Source organism: Sander lucioperca, chromosome 24 (assembly GCF_008315115.2).
Source record: "Sander lucioperca isolate FBNREF2018 chromosome 24, SLUC_FBN_1.2, whole genome shotgun sequence".
Taxonomy (NCBI): domain Eukaryota; kingdom Metazoa; phylum Chordata; class Actinopteri; order Perciformes; family Percidae; genus Sander; species Sander lucioperca.
The window spans coordinates 1,471,735-1,496,045 of NC_050196.1; the positions used below are offsets into that span (position 1 = coordinate 1,471,735).

General features: G+C 41.9%; 2 protein-coding genes across 5 annotated transcripts in view; one reads left to right on the top strand and one right to left on the bottom strand.

Annotated features, from left to right (window-relative positions):
* Nucleotides 1-203: 203 nt before the first annotated feature.
* On the top strand, nt 204-10,959 carry orc4 (origin recognition complex, subunit 4). Of its 3 annotated transcripts, none has more exons than XM_031297811.2 (14): nt 204-317; nt 1,120-1,196; nt 1,284-1,360; nt 2,671-2,761; nt 2,922-2,997; nt 3,985-4,070; nt 4,187-4,235; nt 4,688-4,839; nt 5,088-5,261; nt 6,555-6,641; nt 6,740-6,848; nt 8,319-8,414; nt 9,330-9,397; nt 10,469-10,959. In XM_031297811.2, exons 2-14 carry the CDS (start codon nt 1,140-1,142, stop codon nt 10,649-10,651), a joined length of 1,305 nt encoding a protein of 434 aa, XP_031153671.1. In that variant the 5' UTR covers nt 204-317; nt 1,120-1,139; the 3' UTR covers nt 10,652-10,959. The 3 variants fall into 3 exon arrangements, with proteins under 3 accessions (XP_031153671.1, XP_031153670.1, XP_035854539.1); XM_031297810.2 differs by having other exon boundaries at nt 210-321; nt 1,123-1,196; XM_035998646.1 differs by lacking the exon at nt 204-317 and adding an exon at nt 900-990 and having other exon boundaries at nt 1,123-1,196.
* Nucleotides 10,960-21,616: 10,657 nt separating this feature from the next.
* acvr2ab (activin A receptor type 2Ab) overlaps nt 21,617-24,311 on the bottom strand; it is a 56,888-nt gene continuing 54,193 nt past the window's right edge. For both annotated transcript variants that reach the window (XM_031297809.2, XM_035998725.1), the window contains 2 exons: nt 23,825-23,955; nt 21,617-22,790 (listed from right to left, as the gene is read on the bottom strand). In XM_031297809.2, coding sequence (XP_031153669.1) covers nt 22,596-22,790; nt 23,825-23,955 — 326 coding nt within the window. In that variant the 3' untranslated portion in view covers nt 21,617-22,595. The remainder of the gene's footprint in view (nt 22,791-23,824; nt 23,956-24,311) is intronic.

A 24,311-nucleotide genomic window follows, 5' to 3' on the forward strand; every position in this document is an offset into this window, starting at 1 on the left:
AATAAACTTTTTTTTAGATTTATGTAAATAAAATGTGGTTAAAATAATGAGTACATTTTACACATAATACTCTGAACATAATCAATAATTTTGAGTGAATCCAAACAACACATTTTCCCCAAAAGTGATGTAAATTGAGCCTGAATGTGATCATCAATATACTCTAGTCTACTGTATGTTATGTGACAGTGCATTTCTATTCTCAGCCTCAGCCAATCAGTGCCGGAGAATCCGTCAAAGCAGGAAGTCGTCATCGCTGGCAGAGCAGTATATTCCCGCGAAGATCGAGACTCAGTAGGTGAATTACAGTTGTTTTCCCATGTATGTCTCGTTATTATTTGATGTGTGTATACATTGCTAGACAAACTAACGTTAATGTTAGTTACTTCCATAGTCAAAGTAATCCTTCCTATCTAAAGCGGACTGCTGCTGTTTGCCTCTTTTCTTTTCTTTTTTAGCGTGCAGCTAAAAAGCCCTGACGTTTAGTTCAGCGTGGAGAGAAAGTGATACCAAACTCCATTCGTAAATTGTAACACATTAGTAACTCACTGCTTTCCAGCAAATATGAACTCAATATTGAATACAACTTGCGACCGCTTCTGAACATGTACGAGTCACTTTATAATTCGGCGTACATATCATACACTAAAGCTTCAGGGATTCGTGTTTTAATGATTCAGGCTACATTGTAAACACACATTCGAGGCAGTTATTAAAGTGGACATTTGTATTTAAATAGATGTTTCTTATTGCATCAACTGTATGCCGAATTGAATGGTGATTTGCCCTCATTTATTTAAGATCTTATCTCACGTTACAGCATTCATGCACCTATGTTACAAACGAGGTCATAGTTTTTTTTGCGACGAAAACTGTATTGGAGTTTGGCGTCAACTTGTCAACGTCCAAGACGAAGTCTGCTGTCAGGGCTAAGGCTGTCGATGCCCCAATGTTAGTGCATTTAATGGACACATAACTGCAATTTCAAATGTTTTACATCAACATGAGATTAGTAGTTTTCATTTTCATGGGATGTCATAAAGGACCCTTGAAGACCCCTGCAGCACATTCTTTGGGAACCCCAAATGTCTTGCATTTTAACCCAATGAACGTGTTTTGCAGTCGAGAGTCCCAGCACCATGAGTAAGAGGAAGATACAAGAGGATCATCTGCTAATAGGAGAATGCATCTCACAGGTTTGCATCAGCCAGTTTGACTTATTCTCTTCTAATTTGTTTGTGATATTGTTTCACTGAAATGTCTTTATTTATTTTAATTTTCAGGTTCAGGAGATTTTAAGGGAGCGGTTTTGCCATCAGCAGCTCCCTGACAGGCCGGAGGGGCTGGAAGCTCAACACAAGTACGTTCATTTCATCAAAATTGGCTAAAAAGCCTAAACATATTTCATTATTTTCTTGTTATTATAGCCCCTCGTTTACTTGTTTGGTCCATAAAGTCTCAGAAAATAGCTGACAGTGCTGATAAAGAATTCCTCAAAGCCCAAGTTGCCATCTTTAAATGGCCTTTTTCTGTCAAAACAACAGGTCAAAACCCCCAAAATATACACTGAAGATTTACATTAAACAAAGAAAAGCCAGAAATCCTCACATTGAAAAACTGAAATCATATAATTTTGGGAGTTTTCTGCTGAAAAATTACTGAAAACTATTTACCGATTATCAAAATTATTGATTATTTTTTTAGTGGATCAAACTAATCAATTAATTGTTTCAGTTCTAGTTTAGGTAAATATTTAGGCCACTTAAAGGTCTTGAATGGTTTTGGAAATTACATGTCAAATGTTAAAAAAACGTAGTCATTTGTTACTGTGAAGAAAAATCTTCTTGAGAGTGATACGGTGAAGTTAGATCGAGATGAATATAAAAGTCCCATAATCAATTTAATAGAACTTTGTAGCAGGTTTTGTCATCTGTAATGAAGAGACGATCTGGGACACAGTGTGAGTCTCAGTGACCCAGTTCAGTCTTTACCTGGCTGACAGCACCGGCCCAGTTGGGAGGCTGGAAATGCACCAGTTTCCCAGCTGACTCGAACACAACACGGACATCTAGAGCTGTAACAATTCCAAAATTCTGCTGTTCAATTCATTGTCTCAAAAATAGGCGTGGTTTACTTCAGCTGTGTGACTACATTATCTGGGTCACATTACAGTGATATATAACTAAAAGATGTATCCTTGGTCCAGCGGTGAAATGTAACTAAGTACATGTACTCCAGTACTGTACTTCAGTCCAAATGTTGAGGTACTTGTACTGTACTTGAGTCTTTTTCTTTTCATGCCACTTTCTACTTCTACTCCACTACATTTCAGAGAGAAATATTGTACTTTTTACTCCACTACATTCATCTGTTACAGCTTTAGTTACTAGTTATTTTACACTTAAGATTTCTGCACACAGAACACATGTAGTTTATAAAATCTGATGTTTGATTCTTAAGTAAACTAGCCAACAATATAATGGCTACAAGTCCAGCTGAGATGATTAGATGATTAGAATACTTCTTCTTCCGCCGCTGATTAGATGGAGCCGTTACTGACTAAGTAGGACAAAGAGACAAGACATTTCTCTTTTAACTGTTGAACTCATTATTTCCCACAACTGGAAGAACATTATGGGTATTTGTAGTCTAAAACCCTGTGTTTTCCAGACACCTCCTGGAGCTGCTGAAACGGACGGCCGTCCACGGGGAGAGTAACTCGGTGCTAATCGTCGGCCCCAGGGGGGTGGGGAAAACGATGGTGAGCCCCCGCAGCCACAACACATGCTTTAAATGGGCTCATGTGTAAAAAAAAAAAAAAATGGTTGGGAAGATGATGAATTGTGTTGGAAGTGTGTTTAAATCCTTGGAGGGTTGTATTGTCTGATGGTGTCTGTGTTTTTTTTTGGGGGGGTCTGCAGCTCCTGAAGTGTGTGCTGAGAGACCTGCTAGAGGAGAAAGAAGCCCAAAAAAACCTGCTCCAGGTTCATCTCAACGGTACAGGCTCCAGGTCTCCTCCACACATGGGCTGCTTCCGCAATTTCACACTAAAGCCGCCTACACACCATAAGTGATTTGAAATCACTAGTACAATGTAAATAGTACATGAATTCCGTACTATTTCCGGTTAAATATTACAGTATGCAAACACTGGACACTATGCCAGCATTATATCCCACAATGCAATGCGGTAGTAACGACGACGTTCATAACAGACAAACTGACAGAAACCGAGGAGCTTTGTAACGTCGATAAATCTCTAATCAGTCCTTCCAGAAAGGAGTTTTTTTATGATTGTTGATGTTGATGATTTTGTCTGTGGCCGGTTATCTCAGTTGGTAGAGCGGGCGCACATATGCAGAGGTTTATTCCTCGACGCAGAAGGTCCAGGGTTCGAGTCTGACCTGTGATGGTTTTCCTGCATGTCTTCCCCTCTCTCTCTCCCCTTTCATATCTCAGCTTTCCTATCCAATGAAGGCAGAAATGCCCCAAAAAAAACAATAAAAATTAAACCAAAAAAAAAAATCAGTGATTTTGTCACCCGCGACTGTTGGTCTAGCTGCTTTCCTCTTTCAGTAATTGAAGCGTTATCTGGCGATGCCGCCAGAGCGGAGGTCGGCAGGGGTTACCATGGTTACGCGTCTCCAAGCGATGAGGAGGCTCTCTGGAAGTGACATTGAAAGTTACAGCTCAGTGCACACTACTGTCTATTTACACAAAAGTACGTTGAACGATAGTTTGCATGCAGAGGAGGAGATTTTGGACGCAACCATTTGGTTATTTATTCCGAATTTAAGGATCTAAATATGAAGACATTTTGTGAGATTTTTCTAATTTGCGGATTTGTTCTTGCTTGTGGCCACGGAAGATATTCTTCCAGGGTTTCATACAGGAACCAGAGATAAACGTATCGTCAGCATATTGTGTGATCTTCTCCGAGCACAGACTCCTTTCAAAGCTCCGTTTCTCGCCTGTTTGCTGCAGGTCTCCTGCAGACTGACGACAGGATAGCGCTGAAAGAGATAACGCGGCAGCTCCACCTGGAAAACGTCGTCGGTGACAAAGTGTTTGTAAGTGTCGGGAAAGAGTTTCGTCGTCAACAGTAATAATACTTTTTTTTTTTATTGTAATAAATAATGCAATAAAAAAACTGCTCTAAATACCTGTTTTGTGTTTCATTTTTCAGGGCAGTTTTGCAGAGAATCTGGCTTTCCTGCTGGAGGCATTGAAGAAAGGTTAGAACATTTAGTATCTTAATTTAAGGAGAGACACTAAAGGCAAAACCATTCAATTGTTGGGCTTTAGCATAGCAACAGTCTTCTTTCAAACTAGTGGGGAAAAAAACATCCAAAATACACATTTAGATGTTTATTTGACTACATTTTGTCTATTTTTCGCCTGTAAATTTCTCCTAAATTCACCAAAAGTTAGCATTAGATAACGCCTTGTTTGCATATTTAAAAAAAAAAAAAAAGAAGGAAGAAGGGAGGGGAAGAGTATGGGGCATATTTAAACAAACATTTCAGAAAACTTGGAATACAAAAACAATTTGTCTTAATGTCAGTAATCAACTGGGAACTTCCATGCTGATATCTGTTGGTTCATGTGTTTTCCTATTCACCTGGGCGTGTCTCCCTTTAAGAGTATAAGAGTATATATGCAGTTCCTTCTTCTCTCTCCCGTCCAGGGGATCGCAGCAGCAGCCGCCCAGTGTTGTTCGTCCTGGAGGAGTTTGACCTTTTCGCCCACCACAAGAACCAGACTCTGCTCTACAACCTGCTGGACGTCTCCCAGTCGGCCCAGGCTCCCGTCGCCGTGGTTGGCATTACCTGCCGACTGGTGAGCCTCGCTAAGGCTACAGTTAGGCTATGGGCACACTTGGCGTCAATCATTTTGTAGCATTATTATCACCATATCTGTGTCTGAAGCGTTGGAAAGGCTAGAGCAGATAATAAGTAACTTGCACTCAAAAAGTTTTAAAGACAAAACTTATAGCTAAAGAAGTCCAACTACAAGATGATACGAGATGGTACTGCTGGTTGGTGGTTCACTGAAACATTTTGGCGCCGTGGTTCCTTTTCACGCAGGATGTCCTGGAGCTGCTGGAGAAGCGGGTGAAGTCGCGGTTCTCCCACCGTCAGATTCACCTGCTGAGCAACCCGACGTTCCCTCAGTACCTGGCGCAGGTCCGGACCCAGCTCAGCCTGCCCGCCGACTTCCCCGACCACCAGTTTGCCGAGGACTGGAACGCCAGCGTAAAGGTGAATCAAGGGACGAGTCTAGGCTCGGTCTAAAATAGAGATTATCTATATCAGCTTTTTATTTGCCTAATAACCAATAAAGTTAATGAATTAAACACAGCTCGGTGTCTTTCCCTCTGCTTCATCTTTTAATGTGTATTATGTTGAAAGTTTCTAATTTAGTAAATACTTGCTTAAAGGTGCTCTAAGCGATGTCACGCATTTTTTAGGCTACAACATTTTTTTGTCACATACAGCAAACATCTCCTCACTATCTGCTAGCTGCCTGTCCCCTGAACACACTGTAAAAAAACATCTCCTCACTATCTGCTAGCTGCCTGTCCCTTGAACACACTGTAAAAAAACATCTCCTCACTATCTGCTAGCTGCCTGTCCCTTGAACACACTGTAAAAAAACATCTCCTCACTATCTGCTAGCTGCCTGTCCCCTGAACACACTGTAAAAAAACATCTCCTCACTATCTGCTAGCTGCCTGTCCCCTGAACACACTGTAAAAAACATCTCCTCACTATGTGCTAGCTGCCTGTCCCCTGAACACACTGTAAAAAAACATCTCCTCACTATCTGCTAGCTGCCTGTCCCCTGAACACACTGTAAAAAAAACCGCAGTCTCTGTAGACAGCCCAGGCTCCACAAACAGCAACAGAAACAAACTGCGCTAACCTGCACCACCACACATAAAAAAGTCTTCCAGCCAATAACCAACAAGAAGGGGTTAGTGCGCGGAAGCACGGAAGGGAGGGGACGGGATGAGGAGGAGGGAGGGGCGAGCTAGCCTCCGTTTTGTTTGAAAATACTTTGAACGTCAACAAGAAGTGACATCACCCAACATCGCTTAGAGCAGCTTTTTAAAGCATTCAAACTACGTTTTGTGTTGGAGTTGGTAAATCTTAATTTTGACTTAAAGATTTTCATTTTCACTGTAAATGCATATCAGATCCAAATCCACTTGGTCGGTGACTCGTCATAGCTGGGGGCGTGGCCTGTGGCGGAGTCGCCATAGGCGAGAACAGTCCTTTCCCCCCTGACGGGATAACGTAGTGTTAACCCAGTATGGACTGCTCAAAAGCACTTTAACCGCTTGACAGAGCAAGATACATTAAAAACTAACTGAGCCGTGTTGGGTTGGATTGTCCGTACATTAGAAGTGACTTTAACCCAGACATTTTAAAGTTGTAACCAATACCGTGAAACGGTGATGTTTTTGCTGAAGGTTATCATACCGTCGGAAACTCCCAGCGGCCCACGCCCACAACCAATCTCTCGTGTTTTTGTTCTGTTGCTGTCTTCAGACGCTGGTTGAAGACAAATCAGCGGTGGATGTTTTACAGAGACACTTCAACTCCAGCAAAGACTTCCGCTCGATGCACATGCTGCTGGTACGACGCGGCACATTTCTTTTCATTGTTACAAAACTACATCCACCATTTAAGTTTGAGACACTAAACCCCGAGCCACCTCACTCTCTGTTTTCCAGATGTTGTGTCTGAGTCGCGTGTCCGTAGCCAAACCTGCCGTCAAGCCCGCAGACCTGCTGGAGGCCAGCAGACTGTGTTTCTCTGACGCCAAGGCCAACATACTCCACGGTAAAGAATCATGTCTATCACTCTCAGCGCTGGAAGAAGTATTCAGATCCTTCAGTAAAAGTACTATTCCCACACTGTAAAAATACTCTCTTACTCTGTTACAAAGCCCTGCATTGAAAATGTTACTTCAGTAAAAGTCTGTAAGTATCATCAGGAAAATGAAGTTAAAGTATTAAAATTAAATAAAAATCTTTGTAGAAAGTGTAAAGGATCCAAACAGTTGTGTGTTTAATGGTCTAATCCAGGGGGGTCAAACTCAAGGCCCGCGGGCCGAACTCGGCCCCTCACACACTTTGATCCGGCTCCATGTATCAATTTAGGTTCACAATAAATTTTGGCCCACCTAGTTTTTGTCGCTTTTTCCCATATTTTTGACACTATTTCTGACATTTTGGGGGCTTTTTTCCAACGTCTTTGGCATTGTTTTTCTAAAAGACGTGGTGCTATTTCTTATGTTTTGCTGCTATCTCATTTTTGGCACTTTTTTGGGACGTTTTTGATGCTATTCCCAACATTTCTGGTGATTTTTTTTTTTTTTATTTTCTTCCCCAATGTTTCTGTTAATTAATTCATTTTTTTTGTCACTTTTTCCGACATTCTTGGCATATGTTACTTTCTCGATGAAATCAAAGCATGTCAATAAACTTGTTTGGCTAGTTTACTTTAGAATAAAACATCAGATTTTATAAACTACATGTGTTTTGTGTGCGGTAATCTTAATGTGTAAAGTAACTAGTAACTAAAGCTGTAACAGATGAATGTAGTGGAGTAAAAAGTCCAATATTTCTCTCTGAAATGTAGCGGAGTAGAAGTAGAAAGTGGCATGAAAAGGAAAAGACCCAAGTAAAGTATAAGTACCTCAACATTTGGACTGAAGGACAGTACTGGAGTACATGTCAGTCCCTCCAGAAAAACATGATTATGCGATCTCATAATTCAATGCATAATCAGCCAAAGTCTGCATATTTATGCGGGGGCCGCATTTTTTCAAATACGCCGCACTTTTGCCGCATAAATTGCAGATTTCCGCACAAAATATGCAGGCCTGCATGATTTCATAATCCCCGCATTTTCGTTGCAAAAAAGTCCCATATATCTTAGCAGAAAGTTGAAAAATGTTGTGTTTACTTCACACAAGAGCAGCCATTTCCCCCTGTTGCCATGGAAACGTTATGAAGTGACGTAATTACGCGACGTGAACGTCATCGAAAAGCTGCAAACCCCGCGATGAAGCCATGATGAAACTGCAGTTTTTGCAAGTTCCTGCAATTTCATCGCATAAAATTGCATAAATATTCTGCATATTCCATCGCATTTTTTAAGAAAACGTGCCGCATAATCAAGGATTTTTGCCCAAAACAATCACTAAAAAACTCTGGATTTTTCTGGAAGGACTGACATGTACTTAGTTACATTCCAGCACTGATCACTCTTAGGACTCTCCAGTAAATTCTCTCTCTCTCTCTCTAGGTCTGTCCGTCTTGGAGCTGTGCCTGATCATCGCCATGAAACATCTCAACGACGTCTACGAAGGAGAGCCGTTCAATCTGCAAATGGTTCACAACGGTACGGCCGGACACTCCACCTTTTATAGTTCTTCGTAGAAAACACAGACAGATGAAATAAAAAGCCATCCAAAGGGGCTGTGATAAGCAGCACAGTGACATGTCAAAATATCAAAACTCAACACCACCAATGGTTAGAAATGACAGAAGACATTTACACTATGAAAGAAAATGACTTACCAGTTAAGAGGGAGAGGAAATGTTTTCATTCTTAAATGGAAGAAATGGTAGTGGAAATAGTTTATGACCTAAGTGATGAATCAAACGGGTTGGATGAATACGTTCCAAGATACTGGATTTGGACTTTGATGGTGAAAAGCTGTAGCTATGACTGTTTGTTGTTTCCTTTTATTATGAGTGTTTTCTCTTCCTTCCATATCTATGGTTGTGAGACTCTCGCTTGAACAGAATGTTTGGATGTATGCACAAAACCACACGCAAACTGAACTCAACACCACAGTGGCACTTACAGTGCTTAGGATTGTGACAAAATGAGTGTGTTTTGGTGCAAAAAGAGCAACCAAATAGCTTCTAAAGGAAGGGACAAGCTAGGTCCAAACTGCTTCTGTCTTTAGTGTCCCAGAAACTCACTTTGGCCTTTTGGACAATTTAGAAAATCTGGTTTTAAACCTTCAAACTTCTACTTCTACTTGCTTTACATAATTGCTCGATCAATTATCTTTCCAGTCAGAATAAAGGTTGGATGAATGAATGAATGAATGACTGAATGTACAAATGAAAGGGAAAAACGACAAAAATGAATCAACAAGAGGAGTAAGCGTTTGTCACAGATGCTAAGAATGACAAATAAAAGTCTGTCTGTGAGTCAAATATCAGGCAGAATGTAATTCAACTTCTTACTCGTATGTGATCAGTTGATTTTTCTACACCTTCTGTTTTTTTCTTCTGTTTTTAGAGTTTAAGAAGTTCCTGCAGAGGAAGTCAAACTCCATGTACAACTTTGAGCAGCCTGTCATCATGAAGGTCTGTATAACGGGGCGTTCACAGCGGGGAAAAAAAAAGCAATCCGGCGATTCTCTGCAGGGTGGGGCGGCAGGGGGGAGGAGTGTCAATGAAACGGCCCGTTTGTGTGACATCCTGTTGTCTTCTTAAACCCCCCCCCCCCAAATGTAGCACAAGTAGTCTTTACTGTTTTCTGTCAGGTCGTTTATAGATCTCGATGTTTCCGAGCGCACTTGAAGGCAGCTTTATTTCCCAGGAGAGAGAGAGAGAAAAGAGGGGAGCGAGACATGGCGAGTGCTTTGTTGTTGCAGGAAACAGTCAGCTGTTCCACAAACTCCCCGGCAGTTCAGTGCTTGTGTTTGGTGTGTTAAAACTTTCTTGTGGCAGAGCTATCTCTGTTTCCTGTACACACACACTTCACACCGCCTCAAAACACTCAGAAAAGTCTGATCTCTGGTTACATGATTGGCCAGCGCAGCGAGACGTGGGGTTGCGTTTCTCCAAAACTTGAGTCTGTCTCAACTTTTCGCCGCAGGCCCGCTGCGTTTCTTTCTTTCCGCGGAAAGACCTGCGTTTTTGCTGGACCGTCTTTTTGATATTAATGAATATCCGTTACATTCAAGCCATTGCCAAATGAGTTGCTACAAAGCTAATTAAGACTATCAGCTCCACACAACTCTCTCTGGATTTCTCAGTACGACTATGGTCAGAAGATTGTGGCGTCCGGCGACTTTCCGCGCAGAAACGGGAGTGAAGATAATGACCTCTTCTGAAGAGTCCATCATGTTTTTGTAATCCTCCGTGTTCTCCTTGGCTACTAGCAACTGTGTGGAGGGGTGGGGGGCCTGATCACGGAAGGCTTGTATCATGTGGATGCGCCGACAGTGTTGTCATTACTCAGAATTCCTCATGGGGGAGACAGAATCTACGCACTATAGCTTTAAAGAGTCCCATGGTGCTTTTCAGAGGCTCTCTAGCCCTGTTAGGAAGAAAGAGGTATATTATTATTATTTATTAAATAAAAATAGCACTTTTAAAGGCTTGACTTTGATTCCTATTACTGACACCACCCCTCCCTCGCCCCTCCCTCAGGCCTTCGAGCACCTGCAGCAGCTGGAGCTGATCCGGCCGCTAGACAGCTCGGCGGCCCGAATCCAGAGGGAGTACCAGCTGATGAGACTCATGCTGGACCACAGTCAGATCATGGAGGCCCTGCAGAAATACCCACAATGCCCCACTGACATCAAGCAGTGGGCCATGTCGGCGTTCAGCTAGGACTCGAAGCATCCTTTTTGGACTTCATGTAGACGTCGGTTTGCTGCAAGAAAAATTCACCTGCACTGTTAGAGAAAATGTAAAAAATATACCTCAGAGTTTGGTAAAAGTGTGGGAATATAATAGAATAGAGGTGAAATCTCTTACCAAATGAAAACGAGATGAATTGACACCAGTAGTAATATATTTCATGTTTCAAGATAATTTTTTCATGTACTCAGAACAGCGAATTTGTTCTGGAGCAGAGTCTTCACAACACGTCTCTGGAAAATGATCAGTTATCACAAAATAAAAAAAAGAAATGGTGAGGTGAGAAATGGTCTGTTCTCTAATTCGGACCATCTTTTAGCCAACATTTCTACGGAGCCCCGGAAGGGTCAGTGTGAGACTTTTTTTGAGGGGACTACTTTTGCATTCCCTCGCAATACTTTTCTTCTTCCATTCCTTGTGAGACGTGTGTCTGTTTCCACTCATTCTTAGGCCTCCTGCACACTGGCAGCGTGGCGTGAGCGTGGCGTGTCTGTTACGTGTCAGTTGCGTGGCGGCTGCATGGCGTTTTCTATATCTTTGCACACCAGAAACGTGTCTGACGCGGCGGCGCTGCTGCTAGCCTCGTCTGTACACATGCATGTTTCCCATTGATTAAAGACAACGTCGGCAGTATTAACGGCAAAATAGGCTACAGAATATTCCGTTCTGTATTGACATGTGCAATATTTATTTTTTTAAATGACATGTATATCTGCATTTATGTCAAAACCTCGAGACTTTCAAACATCAACATGTCATTTATGAAATGTATTTGTGTCAAAATTACATATAAACATCTTTTTGTATTCTATTTTGCCTGGAAACGCTTCCAACACGCTTGCGTGTCGCGTGAAAAATAGCCTATTTCTAGCATGCACGCGTTTTCACGTGCGTGTCACGCAGGCAGTGTGCAGGCTCTAACCTGTTACCATGGGAGCCGAAATAAAAACAAACACGCCACACAGCCAGTGTGCAGGAGGCCTTAGAATAACAGCCTGCTGTACGTGGAGAATAATAAAGAGGGAATGTAAAGAGACAATACAACTTGTCCTGGTGACCAGTGGTGTCAAACTCGAGGCTCGCGGCCGCTGATCTAAGCCAAACAGGGTTGTGAAGTTGAGTTTGAATCCTAAGGATTCACTGTGCCACATGTATGTTTAACATTAAATAATAGATTTATAAAATCATGCCAACAATTATTTGATCAGCTTTGTATTCTATGCACTAAAAAGCTATGTAATAAAGGCTTGAGGCCCCCCTACATGTTAGTGCAGTCCCAGTTTAATATGCAACTTCATTTTATACAATATATGTAATAAGGGGTCACTGATCAGTCTCTCTTTTAGTTAAGGGGCCCTTGGCTTAAAAATCGCTGAAAAGCCCCATATATGTATGTAATCTCTGTGGTGTAATGTAGATTTTGGTGAAGAAAGTTGTAGTGGATCAATCTATATGGAGAATGAATAGGGGCAAAAGGGCTTTTTTTGACATAATTCAGATAAAACAGAGCTCTGTATGAATTCACCCCCAAGTCGGACTCCCACTTCTCCCGAGACTTCTCTAAACCTGATTTCAAAGTTCATCCATCACCAAAAAAAAACCTCTAACACTTGACTTGAATTTCACCTTGAAAAACATTGAGGAGTTTGGAAAACCGGAATCAGGCTTGTTGAGAGCACTTAATCTGCTGAATGCTGCCATCTAGAGGCAGACTTCTGCAGCCAACATCAGGCCTGGACAGCAAGTACAAATGCAAATACAGTTTAAATTTCTGGCTCAAAACCTAGAGAAAAACAAATGTGTAAAAAGTGCTGTTGAGCAGCGACATTTAATCTTCATCTGTCTGTGTTGCGATCATGACACGTGATGCGTAATGCAGTGGATTTTCTAGACAAAAACAATGCACATACTGTACATATATGCAGTTAACAGGTCTATTAAAAACATAAGTGGGACCAGAAACATTTTCAAGGACATTTGCTGTCTTCATTCAAAAGCATGCAACAATAAATTAGCTCTTTAAATTCCATTGCAGAGGATATGTCCCACCCCAATATTTAGAAGAGGTAGATTTGTCCCCTTAACAAATATGAAAGACAACCCACTCCCCAAAAGAGGTCAAAATAACCGTACAGGTCATGGACATGTATGGACATATATCCTACCTGTCAATATGTTTACTAACAATTTCAGACACCCCTATAGTGGAGCAAACCATCTTAAATGGTAACTACGTTTTTTTTCAACCTGGACCCTATTTTCCTATGTTTTTGTGTCTAACAACAATCTTTGACATTGGTCCAGTATTAAGAGAGATCCAGTCGCCAGCGATGAAACAAGCTACAATGTAAGTTAATAGGGCAATTGTCCAGCTTACCTTCACAAAAGTGCTGGTTTGGCCGCTGACAGGCTCAGATTAATATTCTAAGTGTCTGACAACATTATGGAAAGGATCCCTACAGAGATAGACCTTTAAAACCTCTTTAAGACCTTTCTGATTAACCAGCAACAGCTCTGAAGTCGCTAGCGCTAAACCCACCAGACTCCATTTAAAAAAAACAATACTTTTAGAGTGTATCGAGCCAACATATTTTGACATGTTAATCGGTAAACTATGTGTTTATTTCAACCAAAACCAGTTGTGGTGGATGGAAAAGTGAAAAGGCGACCCAAAACGGCTTTTCACAGTTTTATTTTGTTTCTGTCGACTTTGAATAAGTGTATTTTACGATGCTAAAATTACTGTTTATTTACATGGAGTCTGGTGGCTTTAGCAAACGCTATTTCCCAGATGTTTTTATGTTTAAAAAAAAAAAAGGATCTTACTCTTTAACAGAAAGGTCGACCTCCTTAGAAATCCTTTCCATAATGTTGTCAGACACTTAGAATAATAATCTGAGCCTGTCAGTGGCAAAACGAGCACTTTTGTTGACGTAAATTGAAGGTGTGCAATTGCCCGATTAACTTACATTGTAGCTTGTTTCGCTGACTGCTGACTGCAGCGATCTCTCTTAATACTGGACCAATGTCAAAGATTGTTGTTCCTTTAGACACAAAAACATAGGGAAATAGGATCCAGGTTAAAAAAAATGGTAGTTGCCCTTTAACCTCGCACGTCTGTTTTCTTTCTCTCGTGTGATGTTTTGAATATACAGAAAGTTTAACAATACAGGAGACCAATTAAAAATCATAATAAAAGAAATTGCATCACAAATTGATGCAGAAATGGCACAAATTGTTTCATAACAATTCACCAGAATTCAGGAACTAAAGTTTTTGATGCTCAAAATTTTTATGATCTGGCTCAAGGACGTGTCCCGCTGAAGGATGAAGACATCTTTCTTCCCACTCTGCAACACCACTATATTTCTCATTAAATCCAGAATCTTAGTACCCCATTGGCCCCCTTTGATTTGTAGTCAAGACCACCTAAACCGAGACCAGACCAAACAAATGAAACATACAGTATATACACAACTAGCTAATATGTATTAGCTAATATTCGCTAAATCACTTTGGGTAATGAGATTTCTGAAGTGTCTCCAAATAAAAAAAAACACAGAGTCCTCTTAGCGAAATTAGCAAATTGTCAAAAATAATAATGCGGATGGATCCCTACAACGCTCTTCAAAAATAAAAATAAATGATCAGTTCACTACTTTCATTGAATTTGGGTGTTTTCAATTTTATAGAATTTTGGGGAAAAAATTGGTAAAAGAACGTTAAACTAACTTCAAAAATGTCAAAAAAAGGGTTAAAAAACGTCAAAACCCATAAAAACAAGAAAGTTGCATGGTCGACAGAAAGACGCCACCAGGGTTAAAAAAAAGCTAAGAGTCCTCTTTTTATGGACAATTGTTTCGACATTTTTGTGGCCCGTTTTTTTTCCGAAGGCATTGGCTCTTTTTTTAATGACAATGACAATATTTCCGATGTTTTGGTTGCTTTTTGAAAATACACGCATACATGTCCCAGGACCTCCCGAGCATCCGACACGAGTAAAAATGTGGTCAATTCCGAGACCTTCAAAAAGTGGTCTTGAGACCAAGACCGGTCTCGAGATGTACAACGCTGATTTTTCAACAAAGTTTCAAATAAATTAACAATGAATGGAAATGATAAATTGCAAATAAAGGGCTTCTAACTTACACTACTCACAGTTGTCAAATAAACAGGAATGAAGTAATAAGTGTTATTTCGTCAGTGGGGGAAAAAAAGAGAGAGATCATAATTCACAATCTAAAAACACATTTATTTACATCACGTGGATCACTTCAGCTGATTAAAAACTATGGCGGAGAGTCCCAGCGCTGATCAGGGATCAATTAGTCTCCTCTGTGATAATGTATCCAGGGTTTCTGAAGTTTTTTTTTCTGCTATAATACTTTTAAAAAGTCTCAAACTCACTCTTGCTCAAGAACACCTTGTGCTCAAGAACACCTCGTGGGCCCATTTTCCAGTTTGAAATTCCAGACATCAGTTTCTTGTCCTATTTTCACATCTTATTGTTAGTAATATAAAACATACAGTCTATGTATTAGGAGCAAAGAAACAAGACATTTTCATCTTTTTTTTTTTACACAGCCCACTGAAGTTTAGTGTCTTCCTGCCCAGAAACCCTGTGAGCATCATGACCATTAGAGGCTGCGTTGGCAGATCCTGGATCAGCGCTGCAACTCGAGAGCCTTGAGAAATGTGGGGTCAAAAACGCTTGTAGTGTTTTGGGTTTAGTTTGTAGAAATTCCAGGCCTGGCAACCAGACTTATCCTGCTGCCAAGACAGTCTTGGCGGCGAGGTCATTGGAGTTCAATGTTTCCTCTAAAATTCTTACCAACAGTGAGAAAAAGGAGGAGATTGAGATGCTGGAATGAAATACCTGTAGTGGGTGATTGCATTAGCACATATGGAGTATTGCAACTGGTCTTTCAGAGCTTTTGGGGGGATTCTTCAAATTGCAACTGTCAGGGGATCCGAGTAGGTTCCTTGAGGAACGCCCTGGGCTGAAAGTTTGTTTTCTTTCTGCCAAGGAACCCTTAAGTGCTTTCATGGATGTCTTACAAAGTACTCCAATGAGCCTCTAGCTTTTAGCTTACACAAAGCTCAACTTAAAGTTATTTTTCGCAAAGTGAAGGACAATTTTTTTTATGCAGCCGGGGCCAAGCCCCGCCGTGGAGTCAAAACACAAGAAAAGTATAAATGTAGGGGAAACACTGAAGTTCAGCACGCACTTATAAAGATTCAGCTCAGAGTATATAGTTGATACAGGTATTTATGTTCTCATGTCTGTACACATCCTAGACTGCTTAAAATAGTAGGGGCAACAAGACACAAATGTTTCACTGGTAGTTTATATGCACAGCAAAGTGAGGTGCTGGGCTTGAGGAAGTCGACATAGAAAAACGTAAAGCCTGCATGCTGAGAAAACCCATTCATACACCTTTAAATGACATTGTTCGGACCATGTTTTAGACCATAGTTGAGTCAGAATAGGTTTGCCAAGAAAGTCAAGACCTAAGGGGAAGCAAAGAGATTTGATCGGTTTGACAAAAATGGCAGATGCAGGTTCAGACAAAGACAAACAGAGCATGAAAGTTTTTCTGGATAAAAGAGCCAATCCAAAGATTTAGAAGCTTATGTAGAGGGCTGAAAATGTAGCTGATATTTAAGGATGGGCCAAAGCAACGAGAAGGCCAGAACAGATGTTGGTACTTTAATTGGTACAGCAGGACTCTTTAAGTTCAAATCCTATTTGGGAGCTTTACAATTAACAACCAAATATTGCACAGGATTTGCCTTATCTGTTTTATTCTTTCTGGTTGGACTGAATGGGAATCCTGCCCTTAGAGCGGATACTCGTTTACATCTCCAGCAGGTCACCATACAACCAAGAGGTGTATGAATGGCTCTCCAAGTGCGTCGGTTTTACAAGTTTCTATGTCGACAGGGCACAATCACACGAAACCAGCCAAACCCAAAGCCCTCTAAAGTTACACAGGGCCGGGGTCAATCCACCAAAGTACACACAATACTGGAAATCCAGGAGTCTGAAGAACATTCATTCTCGGTAGTTTGTCCATAGACTGAATAGAAAGAAGCACGTTACAGTTTATATCTTTTTCTTTTTGAATTAATGAAAGTATTTCCTGAATTACAACTGAACACCCACCCCCAACAACAACAACAACAACGACCATAAATCGTGCCGACTCTTTACATTTTTCCGAGTTGCACCTGAGCTCTGATCCCCAAAACCTCAGGCCTGTAAATTAAAAAATAAATACACAACATATCAATATGCAAGGTCACAAAAAAAAAAAAAAAAAAAAAAAAAAATCAAAATCAAAATGCTACAAGTTATTTGTGTGTGTTTGTATATTGAAAGTCACTCCTGCAGATGATCCTACAGTAGTGTAGGGTAAATTGCGGCACTGGTTGCATAAAACTTGCTAGAACTTAGAAAAGCATAGTACTGAATCCCTGAATGGTATTTGTCGGTTTGGGTCGGTTTCTCAAGCGCAGTTTAAACTCAAGCTGTTGAACACTGAAGATGTACCACCATCTACCTACAGTACTGGGATGGGACCACCAACCAAACACTGGCACGTTTGTTTTGTTGTTGCTGTGGCCGATACGTTTGCAACTCTACCAGCCACTTTGGCAGGTTTTTTAAATCCACTTGGCTGCTGAAATACTGGTAAGTTTTACACTTTTTGGAAACAAAGGGGGGTAATACTGGTAATACTTTTTTCCTTCTTACGTTCGTGCTTGTCAGCATATCTTTTTTAATAAGAAGCTTTCTGCGGTCTTGTACAGTAATGGAAAAAAGTTTCACAAAAGATAATGCATAATGGCTAAAATGTTGACACTTTTAAGCCTTATTTTGTGTCAGTCATCTCTAACCTGTGGGGAGAAATAGGAGTTTACTCTGAGAAATAACCCCCCAGTTCAAAGACTTTTCGAAGGAATTTGAATCCCCTTTCTACTGGAGGAACACGGTTACGATTTTGGTTTATTTGCCACACTTTCTACACCCAAAAGATATCCCTGCGAGTGTGAGGTAGTGCTTATTGAAGGGCTGCTGGGCTTTGCAGTACTCAACGTCCCTGACTGTTGAAGCTTCATGAGGAACTTAGAAAACATGGCTGTTTCTGAATAGTGGTTGCTTAAAAAACAGCAGCAGCCAAAGGAAGCGATATTGACGCAAATATCGTACTCATGCTACAGTAAAGAAACAAGATGGCTTTGACTTCCTTCAGGTTTGCTGTGTTGTTACAATAGTCTTATTACGTGCGGAGATAATATTGCCACCCTGACTGTCACTTCCTCCAAATTTGGGTTATTTGTTGAAGAAAACTACCTTTTAAAGTCAGATTAACTGTTAATATTAAGTTAGTTTGGCCCTGGTAAGTCTGTATTTCTGCCTCGCTGACACTGTTGTGAGCTGGGATGTTAAATGCATCATTAAGATTGTGTTTACTGCAAGGGTGTAACTTTGGGTTCAACATTTGGGGGGGGGGGTTTGAGATCTCCAACTATCGAGGGAGGTCCCGGGACATGTATGCATGGATTTTAAAAAAAAGTGACAAAAACATCGGAAAAATTGTTGGAAAAAAGAGACAAAAACGTCAAAAGGAAACAAATGTTGTAAAAAGTGACAAAAACCTTTTATAAAAAAGCGCCAAAGATGTCGAAAATACCCCAAAAAGGCGACAAAAAACTTCGGAAAGAATTGTCCAAGAAAAACTTGAAAAAGGCGGAAAAAAAAAGCAACAGAAACGTTGAGAAAAGCGACAAAAACATCTGAAAAAAATTATGGAAAAAACCCTCAAAAAAAAGAGAAAAACGCAAAAGGAAAAAAATGTCAAAAAAAAGTGCCAAAGACATTCGAAAAAAAAAAAAAGTCCAAAAAACCCTTGAAAAAAGGCGACAAAAACGTTGAAATAAAATGGCAAAAACACTGAAAAGAAACAAAAACTTCGGAAAATGCCCAGTTTTGATTATTGGGATGGGTTCATACCCCCCCCCCCCCACACACACAGACAAATTAGGCCTATGGTGTACTGACTATATCTGTATCTGCCAGACTATGTGTTTATCTATATGTTGCTATGTGTGTTGCTATGTGTACTGACTGTGGAAACAAATATCCCCGTGGGACAATAGATCTAATTGTAATAGAAATATGGAAAATCTGTTGCTCCAAAACTGAAATAAATGCATGTTTTCGCTGAATACTTGGGGAATACATGAGTGCTCACAATAAATATTTAGCTCAATTACAAACCTGATTGTTTGCGCTGATTTGCTTTGACTCCACTGTCCATTTCATTGTTGAAAAACTTGTTTACTTCTATTTCCTCGAGGACTACAGTACGGCGTTTGCTTAAAATGATCAGCAGGTTATAAAGAAAGCATACTTATGAATTGCCCTGAATGTGAAATGGTTCGGTAGAAAGAAGTTTCTTCACATTTCTTTAGTATTTCCAATCGCACTGCTTGATTGTAAACTGTGTTCCTGTGAAACCGCCCCAAAGCTTGAGGAGAGACTGCAGGTCTGCCGGCACCAGTGTTCAATGTCCCTCAGATGAAACAAAAGACTCCAAAAAAACAAAATGTCATTGTTGCCTTCACAACAGTGACAAGATACATCCGTTTTGCCTGACATCTACAAGAGTAATTAATATGGATGCGTAGAAATGGCACCGGGATGAAAAAAGAGAGATTCCTCGTCTCAACTCGTCTAAACTGCAGTTAGCCGTGCGATCCAAAACCATTCATTCATTTCAGCCCTGTGTGAGCGGGTGGAGAAAGGTTGTCCTCTTTATCTGAAAAACAGTCGAGCGATTAGTTAACTAGTTGGCCAGAGTCGGAGCTTACTTGGCTTGCTTGCCGAGACAGAGAACATGGGGGCAACACAATAACTTGTGTGGAATAACGTTTGGGCCACATTTGACTTCACAAAAGGTGGAACTAACTTAATAAACACCTGTATAGGGATGGGAAAGGTTTGACAAGGTTCTAGAGACAGAAAAAAAAAAAAAAGAAAGTTTACCATTGAGCTGTCCTAGAGTAGGGTTAAGATTAGGATTGGGCATCGAGAACTGGAAAATATGGTTTCGATTCCGATCATATGTTTCCAAATTTAACACGCGCAAGTTTTGGTTTCCATAGCGGCCGCCGTACTTCCAGGCACTTGTTGTGTTGCAGCCACGGAGCACACTAAGCGGTGCTCTAAAGTCTGGCTTTATTTTACCTTTACAAGGCCCGGTGAAACTGTAAATCACCATTGAGGCTACATTTACATCGCTACATTTGGGTTCTTAAGTGATGTATTGAGCCAAAAGTGATCTCTGTGCACACAAAGTGTTTTTAGCTCCAGTAGTAGTTTAATCTAACACGCCCAAACCTCATATCTCATCAACATTCTGGTATACTGGGCATAAACAGGAGGCAGCATGGAGACTCCGGAATGAGAGGGGGAAACGCCAGAGCAGGGGGAATGAGAGGGGGAAACGCCAGAGCAGGGGGAATGAGAGGGGGAAACACCAGAGCAGGGGGAATGAGAGGGGGGGAAACACCAGAGCAGGGGGAATGAGAGGGGGAAACGCCAGAGCAGGGGGAATGAGAGGGGGAAACACCAGAGCAGGGGGAATGAGAGGGGGGGAAACACCAGAGCAGGGGGAATGAGAGGGGGAAACGCCAGAGCAGGGGGAATGAGAGGGGGAAACACCAGAGCAGGGGGAATGAGAGGGGGGGAAACACCAGAGCAGGGGGAATGAGAGGGGGAAACGCCAGAGCAGGGGGAATGAGAGGGGGAAATGCCAGAGCAGGGGGAATGAGAGGGGGAAACGTAGCAGAAGATATTCTCTTTTAAACCAAAACTTAGCAATGTAAATGTAGCCTGAATCAAAATGTTCCTCTTATCTGTAAAATAAGCATGTGGCCCGTTTCAACTTCACCCCTCAAAGAATCAGAATCGACAAGAACCGGAATCAAAAGGAATCAGAATTGTTCAAATCCAATCGATGCCCAACCGTAGTTAAGATGACATCTGATCTGGTCCTTAAGACAGCGGGAGACGCTGTTATTGAGCATGAGAGCACGGCTAACCCGTTACAAGTAGAGATGAGGCGAGAGAGAGAGAGAGAGAGAGAGAGAGAGAGAGGAAGTGAGAGAAGGAGGTACTCCAGTCTGAGACGGGCGAGGATAAGAGGAGGAAGAGGATGTGAGGAGGTGGGGCGTAGCAAAGATTCCTGAGGTGTATCAAAAGACAGCAGAAACTCTTGATAGTAATAAAAAAAAAAAAAAGCTGTGTGCAATCAAATCAGAAGCAAGTTGGCTCAGCTAAATACAGGTATAATTCCAAATCAGGGCTGGGTACCTCTGCACTTTAAATCTGATAAACCGCCTCCTTAAATAAACATATCGGATGATCTTTTATTGTTAATCTGCTTTTTCCTATAAATGGAATCCGACCACACATGGCTGATCTCACAAAATGAAAAGGAACGAGACGAGAGTTTGACAGCCGTGAAGCGTGTTAATAACCTTGGGATTTCAAATATCAAAAAGGTAGCATTAGCTGGTACCCAGCGCTGATCCAGAGAGATATAAATACTGTATATCCAGATCTCATGGCCAAAAATTAGGCTTGTCAGCGATAGATATTATTACTCCGTTGACAGTTGACACGGCAAACCCCCCCCAAAAAAAGAAAAAAAAAGAAAAAGAAAATAATTCACTTTATACGACATCTTCATCACGGGGGAGGGCATGTCCCCCCCGCCTAATTTTCAGAAGAAAAATCTCAAAGAGAGAGGGAAAACATGAAACTACCAAAAAGGAGAATGTTTTTAATCCAGTCAAAAAAAAAAAAAAACTAAAACGTGAGACTGAGAAAGGGGAGGGAAAAAAACCCCCAACACTTGTGTTTTCCGGTGTGTAGGGGCCGTGTGTGTATCCAGGGTCGCGGACTACATTACCCATGAGTGTCCCGGCTGACAGCGGACTGTTATTCGGGATGTGATGGAGAGAGCCGAGGTTGTGAGCTATGGGCGTGAACAGGGAGAGGGAACTAATTTAAACTGTGTCCATCTGAACTGAGGTATACCTGGTTGAAGGAGGTTTATGGTTTTCATCGTCGTAATGCTTGAAAAATGGACCCCCCCCCTCCCCCCCTCCCCCCCCCTTAAAATAAGCTTGATTACCAAGTTGTCTGGGTCCATAATACACTATGTACAGCAGCATTACACTATAAACATTCAGAAGCCGTTGCTTATTGGCAGAACGATAGTCGTTTTCTTCGGGAAAAAACGCACACGAGAAAAACAGCAAATGTATCGAGAGCTAGGTGCTCGTCTTTTGTTTTTTTTTCTCCTTTTTTTGTTTTTTTTTACACTAAAATGCACCGAGAGTCCTGTGAAATTTTCTCTGCCCGATCTTCTCTCTCTGTAGAAGACCGAGCAGAACAAGTCGCCCTCCTATATGTGTGTATGTGTGTTTATGTGTGTGTGTGTGTGTGTGTGTGTGTGTGTGTGTGTATATAAAAACAATACATGATAAAAGTGTTTGTTGAGTGTCGCCGTCCCAGAATGTCAGCACTGTCACTGGGCGACGTCGCCTGTCGTCGTTAATATCCTGAATCGTTTTTTTTTTTGATCGGGATGAGAGAGTTTGACTGTTAAAATCCTCGGGGGACACATTTTCACAATGAGGTGGGGTATCAACTGATGTGGTGAGGTGGGCGCAGGGTGTTTCCTGAACGCGAGTAGCGGCCCGCACTTAAAAGAAGAAGATCAAAACGGAAAAGAGAAAATAAGAACAAAAAAAAACAACACTACGCCAACCAACCAGGGTCGGCTGTTCGTCCCCCCGCCCGTGTCGATCCGTGTTTCTGCTGGCTCCAACCAGCCGATCATAAGCTGGACTCCTTGGGCGGGAGGTCCACGTTGGTCACCATGGTGACGACCGTGACGATCTCCTCTGGGCCGATGACGGGGGCTTGGCGCTGCATCTGGCTGATGCGCTCCTCGACGCAGCCGGCGGACAGGCGAGCCTCGGCCTCGTGGTCCCAGCAGTCCTCGATGGTTTCACAGAGCATGGCCAGACCCTGAGAGGGAGAGAGAGGGGGAGAGAAACAGAGAGAGAGAGAGAGAGAGAGAGAAACAGAGAGAGAGAGAGAAAGAGGGAGGGAGAGAGAGAAAGAGAGAGAGGGAGAGAAACAGAGAGAGGGAGAGAGAGAAACAGAGAGAGAGAGAGGGAGGGAGGGAGAGAAACAGAGAGAGAGGGAGGGAGAGAAACAGAGAGAGAGAGAGAGAGAAAGAGAGGGAGAGAAACAGAGAGAGAGAGAGAGATGGAGGGAGAGAGAGAAACAGAGAGAGAGAGAGGGAGGGAGAGAGAGAGAGGTGGAGAGAGAGAGAGAGGGAGGGAGAGAAACAGAGAGAGAGAGGGAGGGAGAGAAACAGAGAGAGATGGAGGGAGAGAGAGAAACAGAGAGAGAGAGAGGGAGGGAGAGAGGGAGAGAGAGAGAGAGAGAGAGAGAGAGGGAGAGACGGAGGGAGAGAAACAGAGAGAGAGAGAGAGAGAGAGAGAGAGAGAGAGAGAGAGAGAGAGAGAGAGAGAGAGAGAGAGCGGGAGGGAGAGAGAGAGCATCAACATTACTTGATGTGCCTTTTTTTTTTGGTGCAGGCGAAAAGTTGAGACCGACTCAACTTTTGAGAAACGCAACCCCACGTCACGCTGCACTGGCCAATCATGTAACCAGAGACCAGACTTTTCTGAGTGTTTTCAGGCGGTGTGAGAGTCCCGTACAGGAAACAGGAAACATCACTGCCTCTATCTCTGCCACAAGAAAGTTTTAACACACCAAACACAAGCACTGAACTGCCGGGGAGTTTGTGGAACAGCTGACTGTTTCCTGCAACAACAAAGCACTCGCCATGTCTCGCTCCCCTCTTTTCTCTCTCTCTCTCCTGGGAAATAAAGCTGCCTTCAAGTGCGCTCGGAAACCCAGAGATCTATAAACAATCTGACTGAAAACAGCAACCAAAAAGAACAGGACATCACACAAATGGGCCATTTCGTTGACACAGAAAAACAGGAAAATAGCATTTAACTCAACAAAAGAGTCTCGTCACTGCTCACCGCGTGTTTCTGCCAGCAGTCCCGCAGGATGGGCCGCAGCTTCTTATGCACGACGACGTCCTGCATGTCCTCCAGAGACGGATGCTGACCCACCTCCTCCTCAAACGGGAGCATGTACTCGTCCACTGGGCCTGTTGACACACAACCACGGCTCCAAACTTAAAATCAATCTGGAGTACTCGGATCCTTTACTTAAGTAAAAGCACGAATACCACACTGTAAAAATACTCTGTTACGTTAAAGTAACAGTATGTGAGTAAGTGTTAGTCCTGCATTGAAAATGTTACGTAACCCTTGTGTTGTTGTTGTATTTGAACGTTTTGGTGTACTTTTCGACACTTTTGTTGCTTCCGATGCTTTTGTCACTTTTTTCGACGCTTGTGAATCTTTTGTCGACGTTTTTGTTGAGTTTTTCCACGCTTTCGAAGCTTTTTTTTTTTTTAGACATTTTTTGTCACTTTTTTCAAAGTTTTTATAAAAAAAAATT

Bases quoted from the DNA above. Each gene is read 5' to 3' on its own strand.
- orc4 (XM_031297811.2), top strand. From the start codon at position 1,140: ATGAGTAAGAGGAAGATACAAGAGGATCATCTGCTAATAGGAGAATGC. The intron at 1,197-1,283 runs GTTTGCATCAGC...TTTAATTTTCAG, and splicing joins TAGGAGAATGCATCTCACAG to GTTCAGGAGATTTTAAGGGA. The intron at 9,398-10,468 runs GTCTGTATAACG...CCCCTCCCTCAG, and splicing joins AGCAGCCTGTCATCATGAAG to GCCTTCGAGCACCTGCAGCA.